A 27,554-nucleotide genomic window follows, 5' to 3' on the forward strand; every position below is an offset into this window, starting at 1 on the left:
ATGGCGCTGCGCTCATTCACAGTTACTTGTGTTTCACATGTGTGTCGTGCACGTGTGAAGTTATTTGACATTGTGTCTATTTAACAAATATGGTTAAAAAAGGAAAGCATACAAAATGGAAACCTGTCAAATTAACTGAAAATATAATAGCTAATGGAATTGACGATTTAATTGGAATAGAAGAATTGACAGATTACCAGTTGACTAAAGGCAATGTTGTAGCACGCAGTAATCGTAAGGTAAATAAATACGTGCTTATTGTAGGTACGGTTTTGTAATGGTTAAATTTAAATCATTAAAACATTATAAATATTACACTAAGGTCAGATACCACCATTTTGTTAGTCTCAAGTAAACTGAATTGTGACCTAACCTCAACACATAGGCCTACATAGCGCTTAGTTTACTGTAGTTAGATCATAATCGTAGCTCTAGTTTATTATATATTCCTTCTTACCACAAAAATAAGGCATGCCTTTGTAAATTATTACAACATCATCACTTTTAAGAGTTCGTATTATATAAAATTGAAATGATTTGCAAATGTCACATAACCTCACACTTTAGGACAATAATTTATGCCACTTTGGTACAAGACATCGGTATTATTCACGTAATTAATGCCAAAGAATCAAAATTAGAACTTGAAAAGTGATTCTCATTGTAGAGACACTGAAGTCATACATTCCATTGTTGGGTATCGATAGATTAAGAACGTAACATTAGCCATGCCTTAAATTTATTAAGTACTGAAATTATTTTCGAAAACTATTTTGTAGGCCTACTAATGTTTTCAGTGCTATTATTATTTCGTTCAGTTACGGTCTGTGTCTAATGCTTTTATTTTAATTATACTGTAAATATTTAACATTTACAATTACCGGTAGGCCTAAAAAATAACATTGTACCCCACTTAGCTTACATCGTGTGCATTTCAGAACAGCTTGCAGAGGGCTTAAGTATAGGTCTTATTATAAATTGAAATTGATGTTACACATTGTTTTCCATTTTCAGAAGAAAGGCACCATAAACTTAAAGAGCAAAAAGAGAAAAAGTGACGAAAGCAATCAGCTTGCAGACAAAGACAAAAATGAAGACCCCGAAGAACCACCATCGAAGAAGAAAAAGAAAGGAAAACGTAAGAGGAAGAGGAAGAAGAATAATTCTAGTGAGAAGCCAACAGAAAAAGATGAAACTGTAAAAGAAGAATCAGAATCGTCAGAAGAACTGGAATTTGAAATAGATGAAGGAGACTCTTCGGATAATGATGAAGAGCTAACAGGACCTTCAAAATTAATAGACAAGATGGTTGCTTGGAATGGACTGGGACTCAGTGAACCTATATTGAGGGCGTTGGCTGAGCAGGGTTTTGTAGCACCAACTGAAATTCAGGTGAGAGAGAGAAAATGGATAGATATGTTAGCATTTACATTAGAAAGTCATAATTGTGAGCCAAAATTGTAATTTCATATGCAAGTAGTATTGCTACTGTCTAGCCTATATATTTAACTTCACTCCATACATGTCTGTCTGTCCGGGGTTCGATCCCAGGTGGTGAGAGGATTTTTTCTCGTTGCTAAACTTTCAGAACGGCCCCAAGGTTCACTCAGCCTTCTATAAAATTGAGTACCGGGTCTTTCCCGGGGGTAAAAGGCGGTCAGAGCGTGGTGCCGACCACACCATCTCATTCTAGTGCCGAGGTCATGGAAAGCATGGGGCTCTACCTCCATGCCCCCCAAGTGCCTTCATGGCATGTTACGGGGATACCTTTACCTTTTACCATACATGTCTGACATTAGATATTTCTGGATAATTAGCTGTGGTGTGGGAAGCAATGTGTATTAGTCTATAGAAGTCTTTAAAGAAAACAAAATAAATATGGAGGACACTCGTCTGGACACTCGTCTAATTTGGCAGTATTTTGTATTTTGACACAGTTTCTAGTTACATATTCCGAAATTAAATATTCCTCTATTATGGAATGTGTTTAAACATTAAAACCCAATAAACCTCTGAAAGAAAATTCTACAAATCTAAATTACTTTACACATAACGCACTAATAAATAACAAATTACATGTTTCCAGATTTGGTACTTCATCAGAATAATTTGGCAATAGTACAGGGGTAATTTGGCAATACGATTAAAAAAAAATACATTTTTCAAAATAGAACAGTGGTACAAGGTTTATAAGACTTAATTTACTGGGACAAGAAATCACTAAATACCATAAACACAAAACAAAAGCAAGAAAAAAAAATTGAATGGATTTTTCCGACCACTCTTATTAATTACATTGAAGGGTTGTCTTCTAATTTCTGTTGTTGATAGCCCAAACCCAAGTTCTTGCATTTTGATTACATATGTCACCAGTTTTACTCTTACTCTTTAAGTTGTTAAAGGGCACATTGCACTTCTTAGAAGCCCTATAAGTCGACCATCTAACTTTCAAAACATTCCCAACCACAGCCTGCAAATCATCTTTGGAATATTTTTCGGAATAATGTCCTCGTTCCCTGTAAAAATCCCTCATACGTCCCTACTCTTAATTTTACCATCGAGTACACATTCTTGTTCAAAGAGAGCAGCAATATATCACTATAAAGGAAAATGGCTAATTCACACTACACTGGAGAAGACATTTTTTTTGCTAATAACATAAAACGAGCTAAGGCCTGATGAATTATTAACAGAAAATATTAATTATATAAATGGCTTACCTTATAATATGGAATCTCAGCATTTTGATATGCAATGCACAAACAAATGTAGGTAATGAACGATACTTTTCTTCCTTCTTTGTATGCACACGTCCACACAACCACCACGTCAAAAGGAAGTATTCAACACTTCTTTCTATTAGTAACAATATTTGCCATTATAATGCGCGGATTCGAATCGAAAACTAAAAGTACACTCAGATGTTGCACTCTATGATCGTGTCATTGAACTTCTTAAAACTGTGGAGGAAATTTGGCAATAGAAGAAATACAAGAATATTGCCAAATTTCCCATATTGCCAAATTTGCCGAGTTTCCCCTAAGTAGATTGTCTCTTGATAAGCACTGTAATGGTAACTTGCATGTATAGTACACTCGGTGCATGGTTCAGTAGTAGGTGACTGCTTGCCTCCTTTAGATATTATTAGATAAAGACTGAAAAATGTAAACTTCGTAACGTTGTAAATCACGCTTTCTCAACCATAAGATACACTGTACTTACCAAAATATAATTGATATAATTTTTAACTTTTATATATAAATTATAGGCCAGTTTCTGTCTGGTGCTTTTCCAATTCACTGCGGGCTAAGAGTACGGCCAGAAGAGCTGTAAATATCGCAGAAAATCTGCGACAAATGTAGCTGGAATTATAGACTGTGTTGGGTGAAATGCAAGCGGCCAGACACTGCAGTAAATGTAGCTTATTAGGTGCTTAGTGCACCTCTGCACATAATGTGTTGGACATTGTGCCACTGTCACACATCTGTAACACAGTGCATGAGGGTTGGCCACTAAAGAAAACTAAGAGGTAGAACTTAAACTGAGAGGATTCAATCCAGCATCGGAACTGGAATCTGGTGCGGCTTAGTGGATAAAGTGTCAGCACATAGAGCTGAAAACCCGGGTTCGAGTCCCGGTGACGGAGAGAATTTTTCTCCGCTCCACCCATCCATCATATGGTAATGCAGACTTCCTGCACGGAAATATCATATGTACTTCGGTACATCACAATAACTAATTATAATATTTGTATAATTTTAACAGGAACTTTTTAAGTCTTACGCTGAAGTTTACTTGGAAGTGAGTACTGTGATTTTTATAACTGATTTTATTGGTTTCAATATAATAGGCCAAGACTTTGCCTGCAGCAATAATGGGTCGAAGAGATATTCTTGGAGCTGCAGAAACAGGCAGTGGAAAAACACTAGCTTTTGGAATACCCATTCTTCATAGGATATTAGAAGAGAAACAGAAGAAAGGTATGTCGTTTTTGAATTCCCTGCTTATTTTTTATGGTCCATCTGTTTCCTTATCAGAGACATCTTTCCATTGTCTTTATGGTTTCTCAGAATTTCGTTTACTGTTTTGTATCGCATTGCTTTTAATTTAGCAAATAGTGTCAGCACTGGCACTTTTAATTTGAGAAGCATTTGGTAGACAGAACTTGAATGAAGTGAATGAGCTGTTCTCTGTTTTTGTGACACTAATCATTAGAATTGTTATGAGAGTAAATTATTACCAGTCAAGGAAAATGGGTCGGGTGTTAAATATGAGTAGGCTACTGACTGACATAAAATTAATTTTCCATTTTCACCTCAAGTTGAGGTATTTTAAGCAAAGTACTTTTGAAATTAAATAAAATCTTATAAACTGAATCAAACCTGTATTTGTATGTATTTATTTACACTGCAAGTGGGCAAGCACCTGGTGGCAGTGGTATATACAATATAAACAATACACAAAAAAAATGATAAGCAATACACAATAAATTTACAATACACAATACAATTATACAATACACAATACAATTATACAATACACAATACAATTTTATACAAAATACAATAAGAATACACAATATAATTTAACACAATAATAATAAAACATAAATAAAATACCTAATTTTACATTACAACCTACATAATTATGCTCTCTCAATTAATATCACTCAATAAAAGAATTGTATTCCAATGGATACCATCCCATTGTGGAATCCTGGGAAACGAGAATGCGGATGCTTTAGCAAAGAAGGGCACCACTGCTACTTACAGACCTGTTACTAAATCTACGTATTACTCTGTGAAGAGATTTATTAAATCTACATACTTAGACTTCAACAAACAAAATTTGATAATACAATCCCATGGGAAAAGAATGGAACTCTCTGCATCAAAATCCACAGTTAATTCCCGATTTACCACGAAAATCGTCTGTAGCTGCATTTAGATTGGCAACAGGCCATGATTGTTTGGCCAAACACCTGCATAGAATTGGAATATATCAGTCCCCTAACTGTCCATTGTGCAACTCAAACCAAGAAATGGATTCGGAACACCTCAAAATCTGTGCTTCAGTGGCTGGTCATGATAATATCTTTGAAAAATATTGGAGTGCAAGAGGTCAAATGACTTCATTGTCAAACACCTGGCATTAGAAAACAACAACTACAACATAATTTTGTATAGGTCCTACATAAGTTTCAATAGTCTTTCACTTTATTCTCATCTCACTCACTGTAGTGGCACTATGACGCATTTCACTGACACTTTAGGACACATTTCACTAACACTATAGAACACATTTCATTGACGCTATAAATTATCACTGATCGGAACTATTCACTGCACAGTAAAACCATAACTCCACTGACTCACCTCGCTTCACTGATACAACAGTTCAAATAAGTCAAATAATTACATCCTTATGCATACTATACTTATAAACAGAACTACATTTAAACTAAACATTTCTAGTCTAAGGCCCTCTTACACGCTATTTTTAAATAATTTACAATTCAAACCAAGGAAGTAACTAGTCAGGCTAAATAAATACATGTCACCTTAAAAAATTAAATGTTAAATGTCACCTTAATTTTAATTTGCACTTGATACACAACTTTTTAAATTATTCTTGAAACTCCTTAAGGAACGACAGCCCTCAAAGACCGCTGCAGGTAGGTCATTCCAATCATTTATAGTTCTATTTAAAAATGAGAATTTACCTACATCCGTTTTCTGTTTCCTACATTTGATTTTAAAATCATGATTGTTCCTACCATAGTACGTTGGCTTTTCTAACCGAGCCGTTATGTCTACCCATGCTTTCTGACCTAGATGTGCTCTATACAATGATGTTATTCTAGTTTTCCTACGTCTGTTTTCCAAAGTTTCCCATTTAAGTTCTTTTATCATATCGTTTCCATCTTCTCTTTTACCTTTAACAAATTTAGCTGCCCTATACTTAATTCTTTCTAAGGAATTTATCTGATATATTCTATAGGGATCCCAACATGTAGTTCCGTATTCCATTAACGGTCGCACTAACGTTAGATATGCTATTTCCCTCGATTTGGGGCTAGCCTTTCTCAAGATTCTCATAATAAAGTGAAGTGCCCTCCATGCTTTACCCGTAACATTATCAACATGCTCTCCCCAAGAAAGTTTGGAGTTTAAATACACTCCTATTTAAACAACCCAACAATGTACATACGCAGAAACAAAATTTGGGCCACCTGAATTTTGTTCCTGGGTCTGTACTTAAATTTTACAATTTATTTAATTACACACTGAAGTTACTGTTTAAAAATTACATTCTTCAGGTGAGCCACCTCCCTCCCCCCTCCCCTCCTCAGTCATGATACACTGTTGCAGTCACTCATGGAAAACCACGATGACAGTGACCTGTAACTTTGGACCAGTTTTACCTACTGTCTGCCGAATCTTTTCCTTCAACTCATTATAATCATCCTTACCAATATCTGTAACATTAGAGAGTGTCGCCATGTATATTGACTAGAACCCTAGTCTACTGCGCCTCTTAAGAATAAATAATACTCAAAAGTTGAAAGACACAAAAGAACAGATCATAAAAAGTATGCAGATATCCGAGAAGAAAACAACAGAATAAAGCTGTACAGAAATAAATGTTATCCCATGCACAAAGAATTCAATCGACTAGACTACCACATTATAGTCCCGTCGCTCTAATTTCTGGCAGCCAATCGCGTTGCAGGTCGACTACATTTAAATGTGTGCATCTTGTGATTCGCTTATGAAGACGTTATTGATTTCTTAAGGCTCGATAAATACTTAATATAATCGCCCGTCATTTTGGCTCTTTCGTTGGCGTTCGCAGAAAGCACACGAAGACGTTATTTGCTGAATTACAATGCGTTTGATTTATTATCATAGGAGCTACGACATGATAATGTTTAGTGGTGTGGCAAATAGATTCCTTGTATGGTAGCTCGGCAACAAAAGAACAAAAATGGCGAACGATACTACCTACCTAGACTTTATAGAGCCTTCACTTCCTAAGACGTAAGCAAAGAGGAGGAGTCACGCCGGGAATAACAGCATCGCGACTATAGTTTATGAATTACAGATCAATTGGTAGAAGAGACATGTCTGTAATATAGTACTCGAATTTATAACACATATTCTTGAAGAATAACTGCATTGCAGATCTTTACTGAAAATAATGCAATAGCCCATCAGGTTAGTAAGCCCTGTTACAATATGAACAATTAATAAGATTTCCATATGATAATTACTGTTTAAATTATCAGAATAGGGAGAGAAACCTTAAAGCCCAGTATGGCTTCAAACAGAAAGCAATCAAGTTACAAGAACAGTATAACTCAAATCAAAAGCCAGAAAAACTTCTCTTACCAATATCACCCCTGGAAGATATAAATAAAAAGGTAAAGGTATCTCCGTCACATACCATGAAGGCACTTGGGGGGCATGGAGGTAGAGCCCCATGCTTTCCATGACGTTGGCACTAGAATGAGGTGGTGTGGTCGGCACCATGCTCTGACTGCCTTTTACCCCCTGGAAAGACCCGATACTGAATTTTATAGCAGGCCGTTCTGAAAGTTTGGCAACGAGAAAAATCCCGTCACCACCCAGGATCGAACCCCGGACCTTCCAGTACGTAGCCAGCTGCTCTACCAACTGAGCTATCCAGCCACCCGGAAGATATAGATATCATTCATAATACAAATATAATTGAACACGTCCTAAAGAGCAGTAAGACTCCTAATGAATTAAAACAAATTATTACATTGGAAATGATTCACAGTCTATATTCTGAATCACAAATGTTACATATTTATACAGATGAATCCAGACTGGAAGTAAAGGATAGAGCTGGAACTGGAATTTACTCAAAATTATTTAGCTTCATGTCGCAGTTAGGAAAAACTCCACTCACTTTGATGGTGAAATTTAGACAATAGAAATGGTACTAACACATGTTCTCTACAGAATAAAGTAATTTCAGTGCGCAGTTATTTTAAATGATTCAACTTCGGCTATACAAGCAATAATAACAAATAATTCTTCAATTTCCAGTAAAGTGTTAATCAGACGTACTCTTCCTGTTACTAGAAAGTTTTCATTTCTTTATAATATCTTAGTGAATTCAAATTCATTATATTACTAACACATTCTGTCTTGAGATTTCTTATTCTCTATCTTTTGTAGTTTTTCCAATAATCTCGGTATTTAGAGTCCCTATTTCTTCCCATAACCAATTTAGACCTAATATGTTTACTTCTGCTTGTAATTTTTTTAACCAGTTCGATTTTAGAGCAGTTTTATCTAGAAATACCATACTTTTTTTTTTTAATTGATGTATTATCCCTCAGCATAATGTTACATAAAATATTTCATTTTCCTTTCCAAGATTATTCCTAGGCTACTATCAATCCCCATCTCCAATCTCGTGCTTCCCTATATAATACTGCAAGATTTTGTTTTTCTTGTTTTCCCATATCAAATTTTCTGCATTGGAGGTGGTAATTCTTGTTCATAACTGCATGGCTGTCACAGATGATACATGAATTTATGGGTTTTATTCCTACTTTGTTGAGGGGTTCCTTCAGGCAGTCATGGCCCATGAGTCAAAAGAGGACAGTTATTGTTTTCCGCGGTAGATGTTCAGTGGTTCTTGTGTATTGTTATATATTTTCGTATCGTTTTCCAGATAATAGTTCTTGGTTGTATTTATGTCTTCTTTTGTATGTATTTCTTTTTTGAGGTGTTCTAGTCTTGTGTAAAAAAAAAGCTAATAGACGAAAAACATATAACCAAAATATATGAACATGGAAAATATAGGAATTTTGCCGGGACTTCAGAAAAAACCAAATAATTCATTGTGAATTTTCGAGTCTGTGCTTGCATTCGAAAATGTATCATGTGCCTGTCGAACAAAGTACAGAGATCAAAATGTAAAATATAATTTTAGAAAGTGATTATGTAAAGTAAATTTAAATGTGACTGTTAACATGAAAAATTAATTTGTTTTGGAACACACAAGATGAATGACTAATTTTCTGATAATCTGTAAGAAACTGTGTACAGTCATTGTTGAAGCATGTTCATTATTTGTTTTTCAGTTTCTTATTCAGTTATAAAAATAAATTACACTGAAGTGTTTTCTTTTTGTAGAAAAAGTGGACCATATTGAATCAAATCAGAATGAAAGTGATTCTGAAAAAAGTGCTGAAGACTCACCTGACGAAGATCTGGCTGATATCGACTGTGTAAAAGTGGTAAAAAATATAGCTGAAAATGATACAGATACACCAAACCCAGAATCAAGACTTTATGCTTTAGTCTTGACTCCTACAAGAGAACTAGCAATGCAAGTTCATAAACATCTTATTGCTGCTGCCAAATATACCGGAATTAAGGTAAACTTACAAGGAGAGGTATTTTTTATGAAATACATTATTTATTGTTACATTTGGAGAATAGGTTCCAATACAGCTAGGTTGAGGGCATATATGATCCGTCATTAGAAAGTGGCTTATTAAAAGATTGTCCCGTGCCATGGCATCGTGGTCTAAGGCATCTGCCTAGGACTCACATTACGGAATGCGTGCTGGTTGGAGTCCTCATGGGGGAATGTGTAATTATTGCAATTATTTGCAGAAATACTGAAATACATACAGGTAAATGACAGTTTATTTTATAAAGGAAAATAAACAGAAGGTTTCATAGACCCCCTATTATGCATTAAAGTGGTACAGACATAAACTATCTTACATGTAATAAATGAAATTAACAAAACTTATTTGAGTGCCGTTGATACAAACCCAAAAGACATCTGAAAGCATACTAAAAATTGCAAACAGATTGATATCATTTAACACGTCATTTAAATTGATTGAAAAGTATGAGGGTCCCAGTGACCCTCGTTATGCATCCTAGGGTTAAATTCCTCATGAGAACACTCTGTGTATATATACATAACATGGACTTGGACTTATGTACCGGTACTAAAATATTATAATTAGTGTTTATTCTTTAGTTTAACTTGTTTTGTTATTGAGTAAATTTTCACTTAAGCATTCTGTGAAATGATCCGCCTACATAAGTCTTTCTTAAGAAATATAAGTAGCAGTAACTGCAACTTAATATTTAATTTATTCCCCATTCACATGCAGGTAGCAGTTATAGTTGGAGGGATGGCTTCACAGAAGCAGGAGCGAGTGTTGAGTCGCAGACCAGAAATAGTTGTGGCAACACCTGGACGACTATGGGAACTTATACAAGATTGCAACCCTCACCTCACACAAGTTAACAATATCATGTGAGTTCTGTAATAACTATTTATGTAGCAAGTACACAAAATAAGGCTGTAGCAGACACGCCTCCTCCAAAATACAGGATGAGTCCACTAAAGGTTTTGGGTACGTGGTGCATACAATAGTTTTTAGTAAAAGCTCTCATAAATTATATGAAATAAAATAAAGTAAAAGACATAGTCAATTGTCATATTCTTACTGCCATCTGATAAACATACGCGTAATGGAACAATGTTCGCATATTAAAACCTTGCTGAAGTTCAATTTTCGGACTGATAACAGTCTGAAAAACAAATATTTTAGAGAGCGTGTACTAAAAATATTTTTTCTACAATAGTGCATAAAGTTGTATTTTACGTACTGTTATCAGTGCGTAAAGTGAGTCTATAAAACACTAGTGCATAAAAATGTAAGTGATCACTTTACGCACTGATATTCATTTTATGCACTGCCAAAGAAAATGCAATATTCATTGTACAAATTTCATCCAATAAGAAATTACTGCATTACCTCTCTCTTTCAAGACATAAATATCACACGTAACACAAGTAAGTAACAAATTTAGCATTCATATTTATATTTAGCCCATATTATTCTGAAGTTACATCTGTAGTACTCATTGTACAAGATAGCATTGAATTTTTCCTAACCACTTGTTCATTATACTAGTTATGACCATGAAATCGTGATCTTATAACACCTCTTAACTTGAAATATTTATTTAATGTAAATTTGTGCTATCATATAAAAAACATTGTATGATACACATTAGTAAAGTTATCTTTTTTGGCCCTTGTGTGTTTGTGAAACGAGCCTATATAAAAAGAAATCAAAAGATGTGGTTTGTGATTCTAGAGATTTTGCTTCAGATGTGCTTTTTGGGTCATTCAGTTCTTCTTGAATAGAAAGTAGTACATCATATATTTCTGTCAGCTGATAATGAACTGATTTTAAACTGTCTATCCTGCATTCACACCTTATTTTACAAACCTCTTTAAGAGTTAGATGTATGTCACTATCCTTAAGAATTTTCCACCTTTTCGTTTGACTACAGAATAGGACAAATAAATGACTTTCTTACTCCATCGGCAAGTCTATCATGCTATCAAAAAGGAGTGCATTACATAGCAGTAAAAATTTGTAATAGTCTCCCTGTGGATATAAAAAATCAAACTCAAAACATAAGATTATTTAGGGCCAAATTAAACAAGTACCTAATTTCTCACGCCTTCTATTCTGTACTTAATATTTTAGGAGAAAAATTCCCTCTGGCGCTGGGGATCGAACCCGGGTCCTTGGTTCTACGTACCAAGTGCTCTGACCACTGAGCTATGCCGAATTCCATCCACAGCACCGGACCGAACCTTCCTCCTTCGATGTTTCCCTTTGTGGTATATATATGTTGACGTGTATCCAATGTCAACTGCCATTTTTCTCCTAAAATATTAAGTATCAATATTACAGATAAATTCTGTAGGACAAATTAATATATCAATAATATTCTATTCTGTAGTTGAAGTTATGACATTCAACAACGCTTCATGAATATTTCTCTCTTGTGTTAAGTATTGATACTACACCTTTGTGTTTGGTACTAAATCTTTGTGATGTACTAGTAGACTACATTGTAAAACTCTTCTGTGTATTTCAACTAGACTGTGACTTTAATTAAGACTTTATAGTACCTACTATTAAGATTTTTTTTTTCTCTCATTTGACATGTTCTGGTATTCTAGCTGTGAAGCAATGTATGAATACCCTGGAATGTAAATAAATACAATACAAGTCCCTTTGTCGTCTGAACTACTGAAAAATAGAAAGAGGACTTAGATAAACAAGTTGCAAAATTTTATTATGCTACAAACAGTTCCTTCTGTCGCATTCAGCTATAAGACAGAAAAACTGGTTCAAAAATATGTTGTAATGTATCATATCCCAATTCAAATTATTGTTAAAACACAGCATTTTTCATTATCCATCTTAGGCACTTCATAAAGACTGAAGCATACACCAATCTGAGAACAATTTCAAATGATTTATGTATGCAAAATTTTAATTAAACATCTGTTTGTTTTTTAATTTTTTAATAAAAATCATTGTTTGTATGTGTTTAATTGTAGGTGCCTTGCTATTGATGAGACAGACCGTATGTTAGAAAAAGGCCATTTTCAAGAATTGCACAGCCTGTTGGAGTTACTGAATATAGACGAGAGCAAGAAAAGACGACGACAAAACTTTGTGTTTTCAGCAACACTGACCTTGGTGCATGACATTCCTAAATATTTGAAGAATGTTAAGAAAAAGAAGTACAAACTTACGCCAGGACAGAAACTCCAGAACATCATGACAATGCTCGGCATTACCAATCCCAAAGTAGTTGATGTGACGAAAGAATCTGGTAAGTTTATTTTCCTTCATTTTACCTGTTTTCTGTGGAATACTTTCGTTACACACAGCACCCACTACCTGTTATTTCTCTCCAACAAACACAGTGCTCTCTAGAAACATTTGAATATTGTTTAGCACAAAGCTGTTGTTTCAGATCTAAATGTTTGATGCTTTTTATCTCAAATTCAAGATTTTGTAGTTCTTGTTCCAGAGAACACCTCGATTCCATTGGAAATCTTAAGCATAATTCGACATATAAATAATTGAAAAATTTGAAGAGCATTAAAGTTAGAACAATAATTCTCATATGTTTTGTTCCTATATTGGAGTGCAAGAGGTCAAATGACTTTATTGTTAAACGCCTGGCATTTGAAAACAACATATGTTTTGTTCCAGTTCTCTTAAGGAGAAAAACTATTACTAATAAACAGTAATTAATTTTCAAAAATGTGAATGAAAATAGAGCAGTAATCATGCATTTCCCTGATATTTTCTACAAATCTATGATTTTTTAAATTATTCTTTCTTTAGACTGTTTGTGCATGCTATATCCCTCTTACCCCCTTGCAGTAGGCATGAGAGCATGGTGGGAACGGGAGCATATGTCATCTGCGCGAGACAGTCACACCCGCTGGTTTCTGTGCTTTGAGTTTTCTTTGTCGGATGCCTATACCTTCATATATAGTTCATTCATGTTTGCTGATTTCCAAATTAAATATTTGAAAACATTTATACAAGTCAAAACAATAATTTCAAAATTAATATATGAAGTAAACATCACTTAGAGAAGTTATTGATTTTTATATTGTAACTTTTTTTTACAAAACAACAATATAACTTTTATTTAAAGCAACAATCACTTTCTACAATTTAATTCTATTCCCGTCAACAATGGGATTTGCACTCCACACAGCAACACAGTATTCGTTATTGCACTCCACAGACGATAATGACAATTTACTTGGATTATTGAGAACAACAATGAACTGTTAATCTTAACTAATGTTCACAAAGCACTATTTACAAATCAGAACTGTCAGTTCTCAGTTCACAGTTCGTTTGCCTTGGCTAATTCTTCTAGCTCAGTCACTCGAGTTCACAGTATCTCGAACCTCAGACCTTCAGAGACAATCCGCTGAACTTCGAACTCAGGTCCCCCAACTGCGGTCCACTGCACTCAAACTCAGGACTTCCGGCTCCACAGTTACGGACACAACTCAAGTCGAACTCCGGTCTCGAAGCTGGCTTCACTGCTACACAAGGCTGGCTTGCTGTCCAATGATTACAACAACACTGACTCAAGTTCACTCGCGTGTTGTATTTATAACTAAACCATAGTTTCTGGAGAGTTCGCGGTCGGTCGACAGATGCCTAGAAGATAACGCCTGTCCAGACTTCTCTGGATTTCTCTCCTCAGTCACCAGCTGCTTTACTTCCTCCTCACCCTTCATCGCGTCCGCACCTCCAGCTCGTGCCCCCCTCTTACGTCTGTTCCCTTCAGACCCGAGCGGCCGCAGCGAAGAAGGTGGCTGCGTCACTCGTTTTCCTCATGCACCCCCGACCTCTGTGGGACGCTATCGACTCCCGACTGTCACAATATTATAAAATAAAGTTTGATTAAAATATGGGACTTTTGCACATCCTGACAAAAATTACAGGAATGCCAGACACCTAGGTCAAAAAAGGAAACTGTTCCATTTTTTACAGGATGTATGGTAAGCTTAGCTGACGACGATGATAATGATAATAATGGCATGTAATGCACCAGTACTCTTGCACCTCCTTACTGAGGCACATACAATTAAAACTAAAAAAAGTTTCATATCCATTGTTCAAGAATTAAAACAGAAAATCAATATCCCGAATTTAAAACAAAACCTACAAATTAAACCAAACCCTTTAACTCTATTAAATATGGAATATAATCTAAATTTAACAGAAGAAATACTGAAATCAGAAGTAAACACTGAAATACTAAAACAATTGTCTTTAGAGACAATTAATATTAGATACCCTCCACAAAACTGGCTTCATTTATACACTGACGGATCCTTGATCTCCAGAGAACAAAGTGCCGGTGCAGGTGTTACGTGCTGTCTCTTCTCACTTTATAGATCTCTTGGGTATGGAACAACAAGTTTTGATGGAGAAATCATTGCAATAAGTGAAAGTCTCAGGAATCTTCTATGCCACATCAGTAAATTTAAAAATGCAGTTATATTGTCAGACTCCAAAGCAGCTATTCTATCAATAGTCTCTAAACATACACCTTCATACCTTCAAATAGCAGAAATAAATAAAATGCTCTCTCAACTAATAACACTCAATAAAAGAATTGTATTCCAATGGATACCATCCCATTGTGGAATCTTGGGAAACGAGAATGCGGATGCTTTAGCAAAGAAGGGCAGCACTGCTACTTACAGACCTGTTACTAAATCTACGTATTACTCTGTGAAAAGATTTATTAAATCTACATACTTAGACTTCAACAAACAAAATTTGATAACACAATCCCAAGGGAAAAAATGGAACTCTCTGCTTCAAAATCCACAGTTAATTCCCGATTTACCACGAAAATCGTCTGTAGCTGCATTTAGATTGGCAACAGGCCGTGATTGTTTGGCCAAACACCTGCATAGAATTGGAATATATCAGTCCCCTAACTGTCCATTGTGCAACTCAAACCAAGAAATGGATTCGGAACACCTCAAAATCTGTGCTTCAGTGGCTGGTCATGATAATATCTTTGAAAAATATTGGAGTGCAAGAGGTCAAATGACTTTGTCAAACGCCTGGCATTAGAAAACAACAACAATTAAAGATAAGAGATTATGTTTATTATAGTATTATGTGTGCTTTTTCTGTATTTCTTCAGGAACTGCTGGCACTCTGACAGAAGCTCGTATTATTTGCACACTAGAAGAGAAGGATTTTTATCTTTATTATTTCATTCAACGTCATAAAGGAAGGACACTCATCTTCTGTAACAGCATCAGTTGTGTACGTCGCCTGGCACAACTCCTTACACTGTTACAGTGTAAACCATTGCCTCTTCATGCCAATATGATACAGCGACAGAGGCTGAAAAATCTAGATCGCTTTCGAATCAATCCTCATAGCTTGCTCCTAGCAACTGATGTGGCAGCAAGAGGACTGGACATCCCTGATGTGCAACATGTTATTCACTATCAAGTCCCACGCACTTCTGAGGTAAGTTAAGAGAAACTGTATTGCACCCTTGTTCATTACTTGTTTCAAATATGCTTCGCTCACCATTCACACACAAAAATACCATAAAAGCTAAATTAGTTCTAATGCCTTGTATTATGAAAGAGGAACGTTTATAGACGTAGAATTTATGCATCTGTCAGTTTACATATTAATTAGAATATAATGCCATAACAAATGAGAGTTGCCAATATATTCTTCCATTTTATGTGAAATTATTGAAGGAATTAGAACTGTTAAAATAGTTGAAAATTTTTTTATCATGATGTTTTGTTTTTAACCTAAAAAATGATCAAAATGGTTGCAACTGCAGTAAATTGAAAACCCCATCAGCATCCATATATGCCATTACACCAATGGTATTACAGTTGTCACAGATGTTAAATTTGTGCTATTTTCCAACTCTATATATTGAAAATGAAATTATTTTTGTCAGCTTTTATTATTAGAATCAATTTAGAAGATCAATATCATTTTACAGAACAAAAATTGTTTGAATAAAATTTATTATTATTGTAGAAAATAAAGGAGAGGTTTCGTCACGGATGTTATAAGATTTGTGAACTCACTTCACTCTTTGTTAACAGAAAGTATAAAACACAAGTCTCTACCTCAAGCAAAAATAGATTCATTCTCATGATGCCCATATCAATTTAAATTAAGAATTACATACTTTTACATGAAATTGATTTGTGAGTGTTAGCTGATTTTTATAGGCTATTCTGCGTGTATATAAATGGTCATTTAGGCCTATCATGAAGTAGAATTAGGATATGAATTGTAAATAAAAGCTATGCAGATCTCATGGAATCCATTTAGTTCACAAAATCATAATGAATAAACACCAGTATTTTATAGCTGTTTTTTCCATGTCACAGATGTTACAGATGAGTTAATGTCCTTCATTTTTCAAGTTTCAAAACAACTGTGACATTTCTAAGTCGAAGTGTTCACTTGAACTGTAAAGGTAAGCGTTCACTACATCGTATTGCACGGATCGGAAAAAGACTATCTTTGCTGTAATTGTTATGTAACCGCGTTCACTACATCGTATCGGACGCACCGCCTTTCAGCAAATCTGTCCACATTTCTCGGATGGGCAACTTTTCCGATGCGTGCGATCATGGCCTTCTTTAATAAATCAATTTTAATTGGTCAACTGTTACTATTATGTTGTGCCATGTTCAGTGTCGCGCCAAAATGGCAGACGGAAAACTTATTTCACGTGTAGAAAATTGCGAAGAATTACATAATTTGAGGCATTCCCATTACAGTGATCAAGTCGTTTCTTGCAAATATATTATGTAACCAATATTTCTTTCGTTTCTTCCTCTTCAATTAAGACGCATGAAGCAATTACAAATTCTTATTCACTAACAGACGTAATTAATAGACCTAACCTCAACTCCTCTGCTTTCAGTAATGTCAATATCATACGACATCATGTTTTAAACAGCTGATAGGGGAATCCTATGAGGTGAAGCCGTTACAGTGAACGCACTGCACTTAAAATATCTGTTGCGTGCGATTCGTACGAGGAGTGCGATACGATGTAGTGAACGCTTACCTTAAGATGGCAGAAAAAATATAGCACAGAGTAAAAAGTTCCTTGATCCTGGAGCTCTGGAATTAACAGTGCAGACTTTCAAAATATTTCTTCAACAATAGTTCCATTAACAGATGATCTCTATGAGTAAGAGCTGCAAACTTCAGGGAACCAAGCAGTCAGTACCTATTACCTAGCCAAGACCTCTTAGATTAAATGCCCATAAAACTTGTAAAATATTTTCCTTTTGAATATAAAATATTAAGTTAGAATATTTAAATTTAGAGCCTTATCTATGTCCTACATTAATAACAAACTTACATTTCTGAAAAAGACTTTTTCATTGGAATTCCCAGTTTGTCTAGAATGGCTGATGTGCCCTGTCCATCCTTTACCATAGGCTTCAATTGATTACAGTGGCTGAGATTCGAATCTGTTCTTCAGCGAGATATGTTGGCCAGACATATCTTCGTGTGCCTCTGACCATGTAGCTATGAATCCAACAAGAGCTGACACATTATACTCGCTACATAAGTACCTAAACCATTTGAAAGAGTTGACAGTTAAAGTGACACAGCGAAAAGGTTAAGATACGTGTTTCAAAATCTGTACATTTCGTAATTTTGTGACTGAATGTCTGACTGTACATAATGTGAAAAAATAGGTAATCGTACTGATGGGCTGAAGAACACACACTTGAATTTCTGAACATCAAGTCTGTGACAAAGCATGGAAAGATAGAGAAATTGGAGGTATATTTGGAATGAACCTTCTGAAAGGAGGACATGATAAGAGGATGATTATGATGAAGCCTGTAACATACTCTGTATTGCTAACTTCATATCGTTTATGGTTACAGCTTTTCTTACAAAGAGCACATTTAACAAGTACCATTCAGTTTTACTTTTCATTCATTTTCAGAGCTATGTGCATCGCAGTGGACGTACAGCTCGTGCACAGAAAGAAGGACTCACACTTCTATTGATCGAACCATCAGAAGTTCCTTTCTATACACGACTTTGCCGAACTCTTGGCAGAAGTAAGTATGCGAATTTTGATCCTCTTTCAATAAGCAAATCAGAACGGCCCCGAGGTTCACTCAGCCTCCTATAAAATTGAGTACCAGGTCTTTCCCGGGGGTAAAAGGTGGTCAGAGCGTGGTGTCGACCACACCACCTCATTCTAGTGCCGAGGTCATGGAAAGCATGGGGCTCTACCTCCATGCCCCCCAAGTGCCTTCATGGCATGTTACAGGGATACCTTTTACCTTTTTCAATAAGCAAATTAAGATTTTCATATCATTCCCACTTACTTTATTTAAATTATATGTCAGTGTTGTTCATTGGATTCACTAATAGAAATCAATTGACGTCTAATATTAAGAAAGTCAATGAAGTAATGTCTAATTATAATTCTACTGGTATGATGCTTAAAGGTTTTTCTCTTATAGACATGTATCTTGTAGCCCCTTGCGCTAAGGTGACCGTAAAGAGCTGAATAAAAAATAGGATAGATGATGCAGATCATTTCCATCTTTTCCCTTTCTCAAAATAAGAGCTCATGAAACTTGAAAAGTTACAATGTTAATGGTATGCAACTAATGATTGCTCCTAAAGCATAAACCATGCCCACAAGTTGTGACAACGGTTCCATAATTTGTTCAGTTACATCATGATATGTTATGAAACATTTCACATTTCTAAAGGCTCGTCTCCACTATTAAACATTTAACACAACATGTTAACTATAACATGTTGACTGAGTATGTTGAAGTTAACACTTTTAACATGTTGGCGTGTTTTCCAGCAGCAATGGAAAACATGTCAAGTCAATTCATTTGCCCGTGCAACGTTGGTACAGTTCGGCAAAGTTAGTATAGTTTCCATAGCAATAACTAACTTCCGATTTTGTGCTGCGTATCTTGATCATTTTTATACTATCATTGGTCCTTGGTGTTGGCTGTAAGTTGTTCGAAGTAATGGAGTGGACGAAAGAAAATACGTTAGAATAAAATTAATGCACTGATGGAAAGACCTTGTTTGTGGGATGTGTCTGCAAAAGAATACAGAGACAAAACAAAGAAGGCGACTGTTTTAGAGAACTGGAATTATATAATTATATAATTTAAGTAATCTAAGTATGTAGATTTAAAAGATTTATTAAATCTACATACTTAGGCTTCAGCAAACAAAATTTGATAACACAATCGCAAGAGAAAAAATGGAACTCTCTGCATCATAATCCACAGTTAATTCCCGATTTACCACGAAAATCGTCTGTAGCTGCATTTAGATTGGCAACAGGCCATGATTGTTTGGCCAAACACCTGCATAGAATTGGAATATATCAGTCCCCTAACTGCCCATTGTGCAACTCAAACCAAGAAATGGATTCGGAACACCTCAAAATCTGTGCTTCAGTGGCTGGCCATGATAATATCTTTGAAAAATATTGGAGTGCAAGAGGTCAAATGACTTTATTGTCAAACGCCTGGCATTAGAAAACAACAACAACATATAATTTAATTGTTCTCGAGAATACAATAAAGAATTTTTGCACTCTCGTACGCTAAACGTTAATCCTATGTTGACGTCAGTATTGGTCGTATTTGGTAATGTATGTTAACATTCGTAAAACTTCCGAAAGAATAATTATACGATATTACCCGCTTCTTTAACATCTCTCATATCGTAGGACCTATGATAGTCAATCAATTGCTTTGTAACTTTTTTAATTGAGATGAAATGGCTGCTCTTAAATTGTGTCTTTGATGTAACAGGAAGTATTTTTGCAGCACTATATTAAAATCGTGTTCTGACATTCTCAGCAAGTTTTTGAATCCAAATCGATCTACAACTTTAAGCTCGTTTAGAATGTCTTCTGCATAGTGTCTTTTACTAAGATATTGTCGTACCCACATTCTTATTTTCTTCCTTTTTAAGGCCTTGTAACAAGCAATAGAGGCAATTACAAAAGTCAAATCATCATCTGAGTCCATTGTCCAAGGTTTGAAAATAAGACACTACCTACATTAAAATCTCATAGACTGTTTATGGTGGACTATGCAAAGGAAGTCAAGTTTAACATGTTTAACAGTGTGAATAAAGTGTTAAATAAAATTAGCATTAACATGTTGGAATGTTAGCGGTGAACAGTTTAACATTTAATATGTTGTTAAATGTTTAATAGTGGAGACGAGCCTAAAGCAGAAACAGCATCTTTAAAGATACAAGATTGCAAGTATGGGAGCTTCGAATTTCAAAGTGCGTCACATCTTAGGAATGAATACGTACTGTTTCTTTGCATTCTTAGATTTGTACTGCAAACATAATTTCGACCAAAATTGATTTAGAACATATAAGTGACGTTTCGTACCTCCTGGTTATAAAAGTGTAGAACACGAATAAACGAAAAATTTATAACCGAAATAAACATGGATAGTACAGAAATTTTGCTGGGATCCCAGAAAAAAAGAATAAGCGTGAAAAAATGCATAAGTGTGAAGCATATGAAGGAAATTTTACTGTATTAGAGCATTGTTTTGAGTTTCACGTAAGTGTTTGATGTTATCTTGACAGAAGTACAAAATAAACTAAATATTCGAAATTTATTTTAAATTGAAACAGAATAAAATGTTATTCTAGATCAAACCAACAGGATATCTAAAAACATTATGAAATAACACTGTGCTATAAAAGTTCCAATATCAAAACTGACACACAATTCTATAAGAAAAAAAAATGAGTATTACACAGTAGAAATTGGTGAGAGTTGACATGGAGATTGAATTTTATGTAACTCATTTTTTTTTCTTTCCACATAGCAAAAGACTTGCCACTTTTTCCTGTGGCAAGTAATGCATTGGCAATTGTGAAGCAGCGAGTGGCACTAGCACGAGAGCTGGACCAATTGGAACTGACCACACGAAGATCCAACACGGAGACTGGATGGTTCAGAAAAACTCTCAGTGAAATGGACATGCTGGTGGATGAAGAATCTGTGTATCCTTTAGATAAACAAATTTCTAAACATACTAGTGGCTTGTGCAGCAAATGCTGCAAACTAAATTAATCAGTTCAAATACAAATTTTTCATTTTTATTTTCAATGAAGAATAGGCCTACCAGTCATTTTAAAAGTTATTTGCTTCCATAATAATGAAACATACTCTCTCTGAATGGTTTTTTTATGCCAAATACTTTTTCTTGAGTCTATCCATCTTCAATTTTTGAGTTTAAAAGCGAAAACTCAAGTAACAATGTTAGGACGATCAGTGGATTTTTCATGTGGGATTAAAGCAATAGTAGCTATTTCAGGTCATTGTGGATTGTAGGTGAGAGTTAAGAAAATGTCAGATTTGCTATGCTTTAGAACAATAGACATAGCATCTTGGTTTATCTGCTACATGTTTCGTGAACTACCTCGAAATGTAGAGGGTAAAATCATTTTATCCTGCTAAGACATCTTGCTGAAATGATCAGGACACTACAAAATCTTGTAGGCCTCTCATTTTATCTTCTCTTAGGAAATGTAATTTTTGCACTCTCTCCAGACAATACTGGAGAGAATCACGCATATCAATATCCACACCACACCGCCAATAAAAATATGAAAAAGACCCACATCACTTGATTAATAACTATAAATATATATAGTTTTTAATAACAATAATTTTAACTTACATAAGTTTTGTAGTTTTCAGTAACATATACTGTAGGTATATATTATACAGCTGTCCCTCAGTAAATTATAGAAATGAAGATCTAATTTAAGATATTCTCTATGTCTACTTACAGTGTATAACCCCAAAAGGTTTGAGTTTCATATCATCAATAGGCTATATCATTAATATGTATATTAGTGATTTGTTTTTAGTAAGTCTTAAAAGTTTTAATAACTATTTAAAGAGACGTTATAAAAAATTACACAAATGATGATCGACATGTTGTTATCATTATGATGTCACAGAATTTGCTCTGAATATGTCAGCAATCCTGCAGGTCATGAATAGCCTTCGTGTAATATTGCTTATTGTAGTGTGTGTGTTTTGTTTTATTCTCAAAAGTTATTGTGTCTCAAAACTGACGACAGATGGATTTTGGAAAATAGGAGAATTATGTAGGAAAATTGACATTTCACTGAAAACTACTATTTTTCTGAAAATCTTTGTGTTCAAAGGGTCAAAATGAGGAGTCATTCATTAAAATCCGTTCAGCCATTTTTCCGTAATTTCCAATACTAGTTCAAATTATATATATAGATTTATTTCCACATAATTAGTATTTCAGTACTAAGTAATAGGTTGTAACTCATATCCTGGTTACATGGCTGTCTCTCACCTGATTGTGATTTCCAAGAGGTATTTTAATGATTATGTATACTGACTAGGGTTGCCATACATACTGAAAAAGTGGGATTTTCCTGAATTTTAGCACATTGAGAAGTGTTCCACCCGATTTTGAACAAACCGGCAAATGCCTGAATTTTAAGATTGATTTAAAACTTTCACTGTAGGGTCTTTAGGAAGCATGCACGAATGAAATTTATTACATTTCCTTTGCTCAAGATGCTACAAGCTGTCCTACGGTCCTACAATTGCTATATTACTTGTCTTAAGTATCTTAAGTTTCAATATGGAAATTTCAACTGACAAATCTAAAGTGATGGCTTTTTTAGGAAAGGAACCAGTCCGTAGCAAAATTTGCATTGAATAAGATCATTGAACAAGTCAAAAATTTTAGTTATCTCGATTACCAAATTTCATATGAAGAAGATTTGAATGGGAAAATTATTAAATTCAACAGAGCAATGGGGATAATTAATCAGATATTCAAACCAACCTTAGTACAAAAACACATGCGCACCAGAATTTATAAAACATTGGCCAGACCTATACTCTGTTTTGGTAGTGAAGCTTGGACGATTCGTAATATTGATTCACAAAGATTAATGGCGGCAGAAATTAGATTTATGCATCGTACAGCGGGATACACGAGAATGGATCACATTAAAAATTTTTACATTATGAAAGAACTGCAGATTGAACCGATTACGGAATACCTACAGAAATACAGACAAAACTGGAGATCACATGTGATCAGAATGCATCGTTCTAGAATTCCACGCCAAATTTTAAATTAGCATCCTGTGGGCATGAGATCCTTGGGCAGACCATTCAAGCATTGGCAAGAGACCATAACGGGCCACTAGGCCTAATACATGCAAGGATGATGATGATGACGACTTGTCTTAAGTGTTTACAAAAGTGGTTAAATTCTTTCATTGATCTCAAGTATTTCAATTGGTTGCACTTAAGGGAAGTGGCAACTTGATGTGGGCATACTGAAGGCACTGTTAAATACTTATTAAAGCATGGTTACAAAGTAGCATTCAATCAGTCACTGTGTTTAATAAAGTTTGTGAAAGAAAAACTGAATGAACCTGACTATGACAGTAATTTCATGCAAAAACTAGCTGGTGATAAATGGGTGAAATTTTTCAGTTCTTGTAAAAATAGTGAGCAGTATTCAGAATTACTAAAGATTGTCCACTTATATTTCTGTTTATCTACCCATAATGCATGTGTGGAAAGAATCTTTTCTATCATAAATGTGCAATGGATAGATGATAGGAATAGGCTAAAAATTGAATCCATTAGAGGAATTCTGATGTTTCAACATAATTTTAAGACATGTCATGCTTGCAGTTTCATGAATATCTTATGCAAAACAATATGTTGCTGTAAATTTCATATTCAGGAAAATATGACTGGTTTAAGATTTAGAATGAAGTAATGAACTGAATCATAAATTCAATTGTATAATTGTATAGTACTATATCATTGAATTTTCTTCATTATTTCTCTATTTAAGACTTCCTATGAGCATTGTCAAGGTGGCCGGGTAGCTCAGTTGGTAGAGCAGCTGGCTACGGACTGAAAGGTCCGGGGTTCGATCTCAGGTGGTGACAGGATTTTTTTCTCGTTGCCAAACTTTCAGAACGGCCCCGAGGTTCACTCAGCCTCCTATAAAATTGAGTACCAGGTCTTTCCCGGGGGTAAAAGGCGGTCAGAGCGTAGTGCCGACCACACCACCTCATTCTAGTGCCGAGGTCATGGAAAGCATGGGGCTTACCTCCATGCCCCCCAAGTGCCTTCATGGCATGTTACGGGGATACCTTTACCTTTACCTTTTATCAGCGTTGTCAACTTTAAAAAAACTTAAAGTTTAATTTCATATTCAAAAAACAGTTTATATGAAACAACACTCCTGCACAAAATGTTGCATCCATGTTAAGCATTCTGATACATACATTGACTTATAATTTGATTTTAGAGTAGATTCTGCTTTTACAATAAATACGTGGTAAGTATTAAGTTCTGACACTGATGCCTGAAGGGTAGGCACCCACAAGAATCTGGATGTCTCAGAAGATGCCGCGTGATACGGCGTACACTTAAACAGATCGACATCCTCCCTCAATATAGTCGCCGTTGGCCGCTATGCACGTCTGCCAACGTTGGTGTAGCTGCTGGAAGTACCGCTGAAAGATGTTGGCAGGAAGATGCCGTACAGCTTCTCTTGTGACAGTCATGACCTTTTCGGCCGCATAAAAATTACGCCCTCCTAGGATTGATTTCATGAGGGGAAAGAGAAAAAAAATCGCATGGTGCGAGATCAGGTGAGTACGGAGAGTGTGGCAAAACAGAGACCTGTTGCCTTGCAAGTTCCTCTTGGACAAGGATGGAGCGATGTGCAGGGGCGTTGTCGTGTAGCAACAGCCAATTCTTCCTATGCCAAAGCTCAGGACGCTTACGACGAATTGAATTGCTTAAACGGCCAAGAATCTCTTTGTAGAGGATCTTGTCTACAGTTGCACCTTGTGGGATGAATTCTATGTGAACAATTCCATTTGAATAAAAAAAAACTGTTAAAGCATCACCTTGCCTTTTGGCCTGTCTTGTTGCGGATTTTTCTGTCGTGGGAATAATGGCGTTTTCCAGGTGGCGGATTGTCGCTTCAGTTGCGGATCGTAAAGGAAACACCATATTTCGTCTCCAGTTATGATCGGTTATAGCAGTTTCGCCTAATTTCTGACAGAACGTGAAGTTTGCCCGTTGCTCAAACTGCAACATACTCGAGTTCCGACGCGCGCATTCAAATCACCGTCACAACAAAGACCGTAGTTCTGCTTACAGTGCATGCACTCAACTGTCTCTTGTTGGGTCGAGAGACTAACTGACAAGGTATCATACCATGGCGCCACCTATGCGGTATAGTGCACCACAACGCCACTATGCGCTCAGTATTAGAACTTAATGACTGTACCACGTATTTATTTAAAGTGAATAGTGGGCAGTTAATCTGATTTTTGACACTACAGATTTATGCATTTATTTTTAAATATTCTCACAACAACACATAATATTGTATTCATATGATAACCATAATAATCAAAACATTTAATAATGCTTCCTGCTTTGCCACTGATCTGTGCCTTCAACAGTGAAAATTTGGCTGCAGAAGGGTATCTGTCGGTTACAGGGGGGAGAGCCATTAATCCTTCCCATTGAAGACCTTAAGGAACCAACCTGGACAAATACCTAATGTCCCATCCCTACCTTCCCGTGGTGCAGCTGTTAGTAAGCATAATTTTACGAGCTGAACTAAAGGGAGGGGCTACTCATCCATTAGCACTGGTCAGCTTGATGAGTTAATGACTGAATTTGGTATAATTTTCCTCTATTCAATACCTAATTCCCTCTTTACCCTTTTCTATCCAGTCCTCTGACTGAACTCTTACTTTCTTCGACCCCGACGGCATTAGAGCATTCGAGGCCTAGGGGTTCATTTCACTTTCCTTCCTCCTCTTTCTACTTTTCTGTTCCTAGTGCTGACCTGCTATGGCACTAAAATCGTCCTCCAGTGGCTTAAGGAGGGAAAGCTGGTGATCAACAAGATCTCCCGTCGACCAACAGCAGGTGTGATCCTCCAGACATTCTGGGGGTTGTGTGTGAATGAAGTAGCCACCAAAACGTTAAAATATGGTGTTCACTTAAATCGGCTAAAACTTGCCATTTTCACTCCATAATAGCTTTGAAAAATATTGGAGTGCAAGAGGTCAAATGACTTTATTGTCAAACGCCTGGCATTAGAAAACAACAACAACAGTGAAAATTTAAAAATATCCATAATCGCATTTCATATGAAAGGCTATGTCATAAAGTAAAGAACTGCAATACTGAGACATACTACTTATTGTTGCATTTACAAACCTGGCATTTTTAGTGTATTTACATAGTGGAATATGTGTTAAAGCATCATCATTAATGGAAACGTGATGGAAACCTATATTGCATTGAAAAGGGCTTCATTTTCTGAACAAAATAGTATATTTATCTTAATTTTCATTTTTTGAAATGTATTCCAACCATACATTATGCATATGTTGGTGTTAATGTACGCATTTGTAAGCTATTCTTTCTTAATAGTGAAATCTCTATTCAGGTTTTACCTTTCAGTTTGCAGAACTGGTGTGGTACAATTGATTTCTGATGGGGTAGTAGGCATATGTAGTTTGGACATCTTTTGTATATTTTTATGCATTCCTTAACAGTCTTAATACAGTCCCAGGAGAATGGATGACGACGAAAACAATAAACTCAAGAGGCTAGCTTCAGTGAAACGTAAACAGCTCTCTGCCTTATTAGCCAAGCCCATTTTCGTTTCGGAGAAGCTTATACCTTCTAACGAGAATGAAGATGCTAATAATGCTGTTCAGGTGTTGAAATCTGCTGTTGGCATGAAAGTCGCACGTCGGAAGAAGAAGAAAGTGAAGCCATTTGTAAAGAAGAAATCTAAGAACAAGAAAATTGCAAAAGAAGATTAAAATAAAGGTAATTGTTTGTGTTACTTACGTTTAATTAATTATACCTCTCATTCCTCATCCTGTTTCCTTTTCTGTATCATCACTGTCACAGTAGTATTTATATTTACAGCTTTGATGCAGTGAATATTGTAGTACAAGTGTGATGGGAGTTACTAGTATGACAAAAGATGGTAGATTACACGTGGTT

At 35.5% G+C, this 27,554-nt stretch overlaps 1 protein-coding gene across 1 annotated transcript; it reads left to right on the forward strand.

Moving 5' to 3' along the window:
- On the forward strand, positions 1-27,390 carry LOC138696845 (ATP-dependent RNA helicase DDX24). Its single transcript, XM_069822291.1, has 10 exons — positions 1-239; positions 1,015-1,392; positions 3,851-3,980; positions 9,174-9,418; positions 10,175-10,320; positions 12,436-12,713; positions 15,582-15,916; positions 18,402-18,519; positions 21,304-21,481; positions 27,106-27,390. Exons 1-10 carry the CDS (start codon positions 90-92, stop codon positions 27,365-27,367), a joined length of 2,220 nt encoding a protein of 739 aa, XP_069678392.1. The 5' UTR covers positions 1-89; the 3' UTR covers positions 27,368-27,390.
- Positions 27,391-27,554: the final 164 nt, after the last annotated feature.

Source organism: Periplaneta americana, chromosome 3 (genome assembly GCF_040183065.1).
Source record: "Periplaneta americana isolate PAMFEO1 chromosome 3, P.americana_PAMFEO1_priV1, whole genome shotgun sequence".
NCBI classification, from domain to species: Eukaryota; Metazoa; Arthropoda; class Insecta; order Blattodea; family Blattidae; genus Periplaneta; species Periplaneta americana.